Source organism: Dicentrarchus labrax, unplaced genomic scaffold (genome assembly GCF_905237075.1).
Source record: "Dicentrarchus labrax unplaced genomic scaffold, dlabrax2021, whole genome shotgun sequence".
In the NCBI taxonomy this organism is placed as follows: Eukaryota; Metazoa; Chordata; class Actinopteri; family Moronidae; genus Dicentrarchus; species Dicentrarchus labrax.
In genome coordinates, this window is record NW_026136714.1 from 5,483,349 (window position 1) to 5,495,489 (window position 12,141).

A 12,141-nucleotide genomic window follows, 5' to 3' on the forward strand; every position below is an offset into this window, starting at 1 on the left:
GTTATTTCTCTCTCTACAGTCCAAAACTTTGTTTGAGAGTGAAATATCACCAATTATTTACTGGATTGCCATGACATTTTGGTTTCATGGTCCCCAGAGGATGAATCCCAATGACTTGCCGACCCCCTGATTTTTCCTCTAGTGCACCCATGATGGTGACAATTCAAACATTCATGTTCCCCTCAGGAAGAACTGAAATAACGTTGCTGATCCCTTTACCTTTCATCTAGCGTCATCATCAGGACAAATACCTGCAAAACTTAAGACATGCTCAGTAACCATATCATGCTAAGATGCTAATGTAAGATCAAAACAAAACCTGCCACAAATCAGCATGTTGGCATTGTCATATTGAGCATGACTGTGGATTCTTGTTAATAATTACGGATGATGGTTACATGGCAAAAGTTCAAGGCTGTGGCTCCACGGAAAATTATTTTTTCTATATTTTTGGATAAAATCCAAAGAAAAAACAGTGGCAGTGTTATTCTTAAATAAACTGGGTGCTGCTTATGTTTGTGTTTGTGCATACCAGTGTGCTTATGTGTATACCTTGCTGTCTTGTGGGGTCCATGCCACTGGGTAACATAGGCTGGCTACCTGGGACTCCTCCAAGTCCCTACAGAGGGAAGAGGATTCATCTCTAGGATTATTATCACTGTCACACAGATACTGTCCATTTATACTATCCACAGTTCTGTCTTTTGCCTGCAGGTGTCAGTGTGGCTCCTACCTGATTGGGTAATCTGAGGGGTGGTCTGGGTCCTCCTGGGTACCGAGGTGACATAAATGGCTGAAAAAACAGCATACATACATAATCTTTAAAAACTTAACTTATTAAAAACCGTATCAAGACTCTGCAACACAACATTTCCTACTTAAGACAGGACATGTTGAAGATTAATGTAGAATAAAACGTAGTATTTACATACTAAATAAACTTTTTTTAAATATACTTTTACTAGATTAATGTACAATAAAACGTTGTATTTACATACTAAATAAACTTTTTTTAAATATACTTTTACTAAATAAAAACTGACTTTATTGAAAGACAAACAACCAAACAACATGAGAAAATATAATGTCCTGTGCCAAACCAGGTCACAAATAATACTCCTCCTTCTTTTATAACCCCTTGCACAGAAACAAAAGTGGTGTGCTATAGAGCATCATCAAGTTTTTTCACTCTCCAAAACAGGAAACCAGCCAGAGCTACTGCGAGTCTTTTGTTGAGCTTTGGGCTCATTTTCCTTTAACAACAGTGCCATGACAGCAGAGTCGGGAAGCCGACCGCATTTTCATTGGATTGGATTTATGGAAAAAGAATGAGAGAATAAAAGATGAGGTTTGTTAATAATGATGCAAGTTTATGTGTTAACTGTGTGCAGTTTGGCAGCATGTGTGAGAAGCTCTTTTGCAGCTGTGAGTGGGTTTTCACTTGTCCTCACCACAGACAGTAGCAATGCTGTTGCTATGTCTGCTGAACTAAAGCCACTGTGGTCAGTGAAGCCAGCCTGCATAATCTTATTATTGTGCAGTGCTGGTAGAAGCAATACAGTAATTTAGCCACTAGAGAGCAATGGTCCACTTGTTTTGATCAGGGTCTTTTCTTTAATTACCCCTTTTCTCATCTTCAAGCAGTGCGGAAGATCCATCAAAGGAAAACAGCTAGAGAATTTTAATCTATTTAAGTACTTTTATGATTTAAAACAATCCATAAATGAAAAGGTAAATGCAAATAACGTAAAACGGAGTTACTAAATTAATAAACCGAATGAATAAATAAATGAGTGACGTTGAAAGGTAGATATTTGGATATATCTTTATAATATATATTTGGTATAATTGTGCATTATCTGTCATCTGAATTTATTTTCCCAATAAAATTTTGTTTATCATAAAATTCAGTTCCTTCTGTGACATTCTCTGAACTGGTATATATGCAAGTCACTTTATGGAACCTGAATGAAGAACTGGCAATCTGATAATTGTCGCATTTATTTAACCCATAGGTCTTGACAAGAGCTTGTCTTCAAAGAACAATTGATCTTCAGAAGGAGATGGAAAAGGCTGTTCAAACTCAAAGTTTGAGTTTTTTGAAAGCGGAGCGGAGAAATGCCTATGAAGGCTATTGATCTGTGTGTCAGATGCGAGCGTCTGAGTTTGACTGATAATGGCGGTTAATCAATGTACAACTGGCCGAGTCCTTCTGATGGAGAACAGAGATGATCTGGGGAGAAGCTGCATGTGTGACTTTTTGTTTGCGAGAGATTTATTGCTCCTGTCAGTCTTTTCTCTCTGTTTAAAAACACACACACACACACACACACACACACACACACACACACACACACACACACACACACACACACACACACACACATACACACACACAGTGTAACACAGTCACAGTGTAAGACCCTCTCTTGCACTTTCTGTGTTTGCTTGTGTGTATGTGTATGAACCGCATACCTGAAAAAATCCTGGAGGTACTGGCCCCACAGGCATGCCCTCTCCTGGGGGAAGATTCCCTAGGACGGGGCTGGGAGCTGCTGCAGCACTCTGAAAGAGTCAAACAGCAGAGTAAAAATCACAAGCAAAAAGTACTGTACTTAAACACAAGTTTGAGATATTTTAGTTGAGTATTTCCATTTTGTGCTACTTTAGTTACTATAGTTCTACTACTTCCACTACACTTCAGAGGTACACTACCTTTTAAAAGTTTGGAATCACCTGTTGTAAATACCCCAGTCCAGAAAAGCGTTAGGGACATTAGGTCATTATTGAAGCACAACGGTGCAACTAGGCTCTAAATATATTAAGAACCCACTTTTCTTTAGGCCTTCTGCAGCCTACCCAGTGGTAACATTGGACAGGTTTTTTGTCAGTCCATAGTATGTTTAGCTGATATTCTGTGATACAGTTCTAATAGTGCCAACCCCACACTAACCTTCTATTTCTACTTCTTAATTTTAAAAGTAGCTTTGCTAAAGCAATACGCCTGTTAATTCCAGCTTGTTATAGGCATTATTGTGCAACTGACACTGAAACAGGGACCTGTTACATTTTAAATCTGCACACATTTTGATGCCAAGTTTCCAATTTATTTTACCAATGAGTGGTGTTTTCTTATATTCCTTTCTAACTGGTGCTCAGAGGTTTCTGTTTCTCTTTCAGCCCTTTTTGTCTGGTTGAACCATTGTACAGCGTTTTGCTTTCCCTGTACAAAAAAAATACTTTTTCTTGCAAAACCCTTTGAACAAAATAACTTTACAATCACTTGACTGTTAAGTTACTTTGTGGATTAAGATTTTAAGTACTATATATTATGAGTTTATTAAATATGATGCAGTAAACTACCTAACAATATATATACAATAGTTCAAATCAGCACATCAACACATCAGTAAAAAATATTCAATAATATAATATAACAGTGCACTCACAGGGGCATTTTTCCTGCATTATGAGTACTGTACTTACATTTTTGTAATAACAGTGCTTTAACTTTAGTGAGATTTTCAATGCAGGGCTTTTACTTGTAATGGAAGTAAATTATCTGAATACATTCTCTACTACTGTTACTCAGTCAAATTCAGCATCTCTCATGAACATGCCACCAATGAAACAATACATGTGTAAAAAAAAAACAAACAAAGGCAAATATAAAAATTAGCAAACCAGGGGTCCCCCCCATCTCACTTGCTGTCTCTCCCTCAGTGGGATATTTCCTGTTTCTGCAGATGCCCTGCCGTACTGGCCCAAGTTTATTTTTATACCTTGTGTTTTTTTGTTGTGCTTGTCCCAGACGGGCGGCGCTGGCACATTTCAGCACAGCCTCTGTCTGCTTCCTGTGGCATTGTACTATTAACTAACCACCCAGCGCCGGCCTCTTCCTCATCCTCATTAGGTATATAGACCAGACAACATGCAGTGTGGGAGAGTGTACATCCATATATATGATAATGTGTGAACAGTGAGCACATAAAGCCAGCATGCCTGTGTCTGCGTGCCTCTGCCCACACTCCGTTCTCTCTGATCTCCCCTCTCACTTTCTTTCCTCTGAAGGCATCGGCTGGGTGTAAAGAGCTCCAGTGAAAATCACCCACAGTCTCTGAAGTTTCCGCCAGCTGACTTTTTAGGTCAGACAGGAACAAGGTTTAATCAGAGCCGGGATAAAAGCAGACTGACGACACTCGTGTATCCTTCTCTACTCCACCCCACCACCCTCGCACTTCCCTCATCCTACCTCATTCTACTTCATATCTTCCAATCGTTAATGTTCGGCAACAGGGAACAGGATGCCGTGCAGCTTTTTGGTTCCATATTCTGCTGCAAACAGAGCCTTTATTTGTCTCAGCAGATGAATGTACAGATGGACACAGATGGATATTGTATCTCCATGGTTCAGTGGTGAGAGACTGGATTTGGTTTGTTTGTGTGTGTTTGTCTGAGTGAACAACAGCATGCACAGCATCAAGTGTGTACTGTGATTTTGTGAGTTTTTTTCCCCCCTTCCTTTCCCTCTGCCTTCTCGCACCCTGGATTACCCAGAATGCCTTTACTCCCTGGCAGCCTGGAGGTCTGCTGAGTTTGCCTTCACGCACAGAGAGAGAGAGAGAGGGAGGGAAAGAGGAGAAAAGAGGACAAAGCAGAGATTATGAGTGTGTGTGTGTGTGTGTGTGAGACTGTGTGTGTGTGTGTGTGTGTGTGTGTATGTGGCAGTGAGTGTGTGAGTGTATTTAATGTTTGTTTGTGCAGGAAAGAGAGAACTGGGGGAGGAAAAAAAAAATCTACCTGACCTGCTGACAAAGCAGCATTTTCCAAATACAGCAACAAGAAGAAGAAAGAAAAAAAAACAACCCGCCAGGATATATCCCTGCCCCAAAACCAGCCCACCCTCTATCTACGGAAAACAAAAACAACACTAACTCCTCTGCTACTTAGTCCGTGTATGTCATTGATTTTCTTTCAGAAACGGGTATTAAAAGGAGAAAACGAGTGGTTATTTGATTTTCGTTTTAAAATACAAAAATTAAAATTGAAATACAAGGCGTTTTTTTTTCATGGTCAAGGGGATGACGAAATTTAAAAATGATTCGATTTTCATTTTCTATTTCATATAACAAAAAATAAAATCACTAGAAAACAGAAACGAAAAAGGCCTGTTTTTCATATTTGAGACCGGATGTTGTCATTTAAGGACGGTGCTGTGGAGAAGAAACAGTAGAGCAGTAGACTGCGGTCAATCAGTCGTGAGTCCGATCTCGTGGTCAAATCAGCCGCACTTAAATTTATAGTGTACAAGTATTCTCAGCATTATGGTAAATGCGGAGAAACAGTGTGTTTATTTCTGGTTTTCAAAATAAAGGTATTTAGAACAGTAAGCTATAATTCGAACTTACATTTAATATAAAATTTGTTACATTAAAGTGTTTTATGCGCCCCTGATGAATAAAAAACACTTTATATCAAGTATCTTTACTGCACCAGTGTGGAGAAATGCCAAAATAAAAGTCTCATATTTATGCTAGAGATTGCATATTTGACCATATTTGAGGTACTGTAAAACATATTGCTCATGTTTCTGGTACTGATGGTATATTTGACTTTTGCACATATGAGACTAAAGTATATTTAATATCAAGCATTTTTATTGTACCAATTTGGAGAAATTCAACAATAAAAGTCCATATTTGTACCTCCAAGTGGTATTTTTATATTTTGAGCTACTTTAAAAACAATAATTCCTGGCTATGATGGTATATCTTACTTCTACACATCTAAGACTAAAGCATACTTAATATCAAGCATTTCTACTGCACCAATGTGGAGAAATTTAAGAATAAAAGGTGGTTCCACTGTGTGTGAACCACTGAAAGTGTCGAATCTGTAAAAGGGAAAAATAATATATGAGGAAGAGACATAGGTACAATGGTGTTTTAAGTTAAAACTAATTTTTTTTCCTTTTACAGATTAGTGTGACGCTGTAGAGTGCAAAATAAGCGATTTTTGTCATGATTACTGCATCATTATTGAAGTAACGTTATAATGAAAATGCTTCAACCATAGCCTGGAAATATTGAGCACTGGTGCAGTAAAGATACTTGATATAACGTTTTTTTATCCATAGGGCATGAAACACTTTAATGTAACATATTTTATTTTAAATGTAGGTTCGAATGATAGCTTACTGTTCTTAATACCTTTATTTTGAAAACCGGAAGTAAATACGTGTTTCTCCGCATTTACCATAATGCTGAGAATACTTGTACACTCTAAATTTAAGTGCGCTGATTTGACCACGGAATCGACTGGCTGGATTGACCGCAGTCTACTGCTCTACTGTTTCTTCTCCACGCACCGTCCTGTAATGACAACATCCGGTCTCAGAATATGAAAACAGCCTTTTTTCCGTTTCTGTTTTCTACTGATTTTATTTTTTGTTATATGAAATAGAAAATGAAAATGAATCATTTTTTAAATTTGCTATCCTTTTTGACCATGAAAAGAAAAACGCCTTGTATTTCAATTTTAATTTTTGTATTTTAAAACAAAATCAAATAACCACTGTTTTTCTTTTTAATACCGTTTCTGAAAGGAAAATCCAATGACCAAAACATACACGGACCTTACAGTCTCTCTTGATTATGACAAATCAGATTGACTCAAATGACATTAGAAAAACAGAATGAATCACACTGAGAAGGTTGCACAAAGCCTCTTTAGAAGAGAGCATGTGAATCTTTTTTCCTCCTTAAGACACCACTAAGCTGGAGGAGTCACATAGTGCATAGTGACGGTTGTGCAGCAGCACCTGAAGTACAAGTCTGAGACTTGATTCGCCATTATTTTAAGTAATAGTATCGTGGCTAGGCTTATTTGCCTATGTTTGTATGGTTAATTTAGTTTCTGCATTTTATGGGGGCTTATGTGCATGACTATATCCTGAAGTCTTGTCATCACCATGAGGTTGTCAGGCAATCAGAGGAGACTTCAAAAAGTCTCTGGCCAAGACATAGTCTGGACTTTGTAATGATTGAATAAATAAGGTCTAACTTGTTGCTTAAGAGGTTCTGGTCGCTGTATTATTTTCCTTTGGACAGAGCCAGGCTAGCTAACGTCATATTTAACAGACAGACATAAGACTGGTATCAATTTTCTCATCAATCTCTTTAAAAAAAAATGAGGTGTAAGAATAAAATGTTACACTGTAATGGGGAGTTTATTTGCCAGATTTTTCTCAACTTCTTGGAGTCTCTAGACTTAGTGCTAGGTGGCAAATTTTGTTATGGCCAAAGTCAGGTTAGCTGTTTCAATATTCTCATGTAACTTTTGTACATTTATCCCCAAGTATTAGCTAATGGTACATCCATAGCAGCCAGTCTTGCAGCTTTTTTGTGTTCGAGAATTGAGGAATTGGATAATATGGGCATCGTAAAGGGGGCAGGCCTTGGGGCGCTTCCACCTTGTGTGCCCCTGCCGTATTGGCTACAAAAATGAAAAATGAAAGTTTTTTTATACAAATTGTAGGTCTACTCGGATTCTTTTTTTCAGATTAAGATTTTAAAAGCAACATTGATTACATAGTGTAATGCATACTTAAGTAAAAATAGTGCAGTTATCTGCATGTAACATTACTGTACAGTAACATTACACTAACATGAGAAAGGTGTATAAAAGTAATGCTATAAATAAGATGTTTTTTAATAACTGGCCAAAACAAAGAATGCAAATTAAAATTCTTGATTAACTTATTTCCATTTGAGTTTTTTTTTCTGTTAATCGACAGGCTTCAAAATAAACAAATACATTTCATGGAAATTGCACTGAAAACAAAATTCTGTATGTCTGATAAGTTACAAGGCTAGTTTAAGTGCACTGACTCCAGTGGCTTATAAAAATTATAGCTGGAGCCACACATCACTGTACAAGCTGAATACATTAACACATTGGGCCTGAAAGCTAAGAAAGGAATCTATTAAGTCAGTTTAATTGGAGTGATGGGTATGATAACAATATAAGACCTCATTCAAAGTGCCGGTGGCAAACAGTCGATAAAGCTTAAGGATTTGTAGACTCGTAAGACTTGGTATCTGTACGGGCTGGGAAGAGTTGCCGTTTATTTCAATATTAAAAAAAATGCTCCAGACTCTCTCAGTTTCACTAATTACCTTTATCTGCTGACTTGTGGATAGTGATCGAGATTTTCTTGAGCAACATTTAATGTTTATTCCACTGGTAACAACTAAGTATAACTCAGATAACTGTTGATAACAGTTAAATTAAACATGCTGAGATTTTTACTGTACCTCCCCCATTTCTCCACCCACATGTATTTTGACCACATCAATGTGGTGCAATTTGCTCAAATTAGCTACAACAGCCAAGTGACTGGGAAGTGAATGTGTTCTGTTGGTTGTCATTCTTACACTACATTAAATTACTCTGAATCAGACTCAGTGAATTCCTGTAAGCCAGTTCTGTTTAAATACTGATTCACAGCCAAGCTCAACATATTCCAGCACTTAACCCTTGTAAACATCAAAAGCACACAGATTGTTACACACTGTAAATGAGTTCATCATTTACACTTCTCACACAGTGTTTACACTTTTCTGACAAGGCCGAGTGAGAGGAACAATGAGCTGATGGCTTTGCACATTAACACGCTGTATCATACTTTATTGTGTGAATGCAAGTGTCAACAACGTCTTGCGTAGTGAGCATTTGTACATTTTTGATTGAGCTTAAACATAGTCGAGTACTGCTGATAATATTCATTGCAATTGACCTAATAGAGCTGATTGCTGATTCAATTTGTGAGAGCCATTATAAAACCCAGATTACTTCACAAATGATTCACACATTCTCAGCTGGTGAATGAAAGCCAACTTCTTGTTGTACTGTCACTTTTAATAAAATAGGCTGTTTTGTATCCCATCTAATCGGACTGCCCTATTTATACTAGCTCAACTCTCTCTTCTGTTTGTCTGTTTTAGAGTTTTGCTGCCTCTCTCTTGATTCTTGAGTCGTCTTTACAGAGATCCCAGAAAGACTTGTTAGCAGAATCTGAAAACAAGACAATCATTCATCTGTCTGTCCATTCAGCAGCACGATTAAGCCTTTTGATTTCATGAGTCATCAAGTTGTTCGGCGATTTGCTCTTTGTGTTTTGTTGTATACTATAATCCCTACATTGTAGTTACTGGCATTGTAACCAAAAGGTGTTTGTGATGAAACCCGAGGCAGTGGAACGGCCCCCACATGTCCTCAGATGAACACCTGCATCTCCTGGCAAACTCATTTGTTCCATAAATTATTCACACCACAGATCACCACAGTATACCCGACATACACAACAAGACATACAGTACAGTGCACTACAACATCACTAAATGTGCACTGAAGTACACTGGCTTCCACAAAGACAAGATGTCCAAAAAGGGGGGGAAAAAATGAGATCAGTGAATTAAAAAGGTAGTCCTTTTCTTTGCAGGACTGTGGAACGAGTGCCGAAATGAGAGTTGACTCATTATGGAAAAAAAACAACCCAAAAAACATGCAGATTGAGACATTTTATCTAACGCGATCAAAACATGCTGTGCTTTCCTGTAGAAAATGCAAAAACTGGAGACATTGAAATGCAGTGCAATTACATTACAGTTCTCTACTTTACAACCTAATCAGACTTTGTCCATACTACATTCACAGTACACTAATCCCATCAGACTAAAGGGCTCAGTAATACTTAATGAGATAACTCACAAACTCTTTCATCCCTATATGTTTACCGATTGTGTTCCTCGCTAATGTGTGTGCGTGATGCATGCATACTTTGTGTGTGTGTCTGTGTGAAGGTGGGGAGTCATTTTCATTCAATACTTCAGAGACTGAGAGATACTCAGAGATTCGTGAGTGGAATCTCAAAAGGCTGTCTGTGTCTATCTTCTCTCTCTCTCTCTCTGTCTCAACCTGCACCGGCCGTTGTCTGCTTTCTGCACCTCTCTGTCTCTCACAGGCACACTTTGCTTCCACACAAATCAGCTCTGTCCCATTCAAATTTTTTTTAAAATTATTATTCATATACTGCCCCATAACAATGTGTTTCCATCACACGTCTGGACGTAGACTTAAAGGATAGGGCTGAGGACATTCTATATTTTTCTTGTTGTCAACAAATCTCAGTGTCTCAGCCGGTGTAGCCAAAGCCTTCTTCCTCCATTGTTGTCCAAAAACTATTAGACACAAACAAATGAGCCACATTGTCGCACTGGCTATTCCTTCATTATGGCCATTGTAGTTCTGAATCATCGATCCCACGAACACTGTCCTGCAGCAGTACTCGCTACTCAGCCAAATGTGTTTACATATACATATACACATATAGATACACACACACACACACACACACACACACACATATATATATATATATATACATGCATAGATAGCATATTAGGTAGTAGGTAATTGTCCCCAATGATTGCACTATACTCCTGTTTAAGCAGCATTTGTGGAAAACTACAGCTGTTTTAGGACATTAATTGTAGGATGTAAACTATAGAACTATAAACAGTTTTCGAAGAAAGAGGAATGAATGGGTTGAGAACCATAAAGCATATTCTAAAAGTATTGGGACTGATAGACTGATACGTTATTGGTTGTGGTTAGGCTATTTAAATGATTAGTATGTAGAATTTAGTGGTGAAGTTGCAATATGCAACCATTTGACTGCAGCTCAGCCTTCCAAGTGTGCAGGAGAAACTACAGTGGCTGCGAAACGTGCAAAAAAACAACCACGTTAAAGGCCCTATTGAGAGCCAGTGTTTGGTTTGTCTGTTCTGGGCTACTGAAGAGAAAATGGTGGTCCAACATGGCGACCACCGTGGAGGAGGTCTGTCGATAAAAATGGCTCATTCTAGGGTCATGAAAACACATTCTTATTTCCAGGTGATTATACACTAATGAAAACATACCTAACTTTCTGCCAATAGATCATCCTAAATGTTACACACTGGACCTTTAATGGGATTTTCTAAGAAACATGTACAGTAGACTAACAGCAGCCTTATTCTTGAAACAATTTCTCCATCAAAATATTGAATAGAGCTACAACTACGTGTTTTTTCATTGTTGATAATATTTTCTATTGATATTGATCGATTAATTGCTTGCTCTATAAAATGTAAAAGAAGCTACTTCCTAATGCATGAGGTGATGCCTTCAAAACAGTCAAAAACCGTCACAACCCTCACAATTAAGAAAACCCTCATAATTAAGGAGCTGGGACCAGAGGATATTTGGGATTTATACTATAAAGAAGTACTTGAACAATTAATACATCCAAAAATCTATCTAAAAAGTTGCCTCCTTACTTTTCTATCAATCAAATAATTGATCAATTGTTTAAGTCAGTTGTAATTTTTAAGCTAATAGTGGAACTATGACCGGTGAGTGGGGTGAACATATTTTCTTTGGGGATTCAATTACAGTGATGAATGGCACAAAAGGAGAAAGCAGTGAGAGTATCACTCATTCTATATGCTGGCTGTCTTTGGAGAGCTTCTAGGTGGAGGATCTCGGGGGGCAATGGGAGGGTGTGTAAGGGTTACCACTGAGTCTCAAGGCCACCAGCAGTTCAACAGGATCTACAAATGACAAACCACACAGGAAGGAACTCCGTCCCTCCTCCCTCTCCCTCTTTCCCACTCTCTCCATCCTCTCAAATGCCATTAGTCCACTTCCTGAACAGGGGAGGGGAGGGGGAATGGAAAGAAGAGATGCTACCAGTCTGCATGACACATACACATACACATGCACGCACACAGTCACAAGCAAAACACACATTCACATATGCACATTAAAGTGTGAGAGCGGAAACACAATAAGAAGATTGATTTCTGCATTAGTGTACATGCACAAAATATAACTGCCAGTCACGCTCAAGAGCATAACTAGAGTATGTCCATATCTATAACTAAGAAAACACAGTCAGGCGGCACAGAAGTAAGAGAGACAGAAAGAGAGGAGAAAAAGTGTGTTTAACAGCGCAGAGATGAGAATGGGTGTGCTCTGCTTTTAACCATGTATTATTCACAGTCTCCCGTGGCGACCAGAGACAGATCAACACGCTCC

The 12,141-nt window shown here is 38.3% G+C and overlaps 1 protein-coding gene across 1 annotated transcript in view; it reads right to left on the minus strand.

The window, feature by feature from the left end:
* The window catches only part of ssbp2a (single stranded DNA binding protein 2a), a 55,436-nt gene that overhangs the window by 6,295 nt on the left and 37,000 nt on the right, over positions 1-12,141 (minus strand). Inside the window, exons 5-7 of the mRNA XM_051421342.1 lie at positions 2,476-2,565; positions 734-793; positions 553-619 (exon numbers count right to left, since the gene is read on the minus strand). Of these exons, the coding sequence (XP_051277302.1) occupies positions 553-619; positions 734-793; positions 2,476-2,565 (217 nt within the window). The remainder of the gene's footprint in view (positions 1-552; positions 620-733; positions 794-2,475; positions 2,566-12,141) is intronic.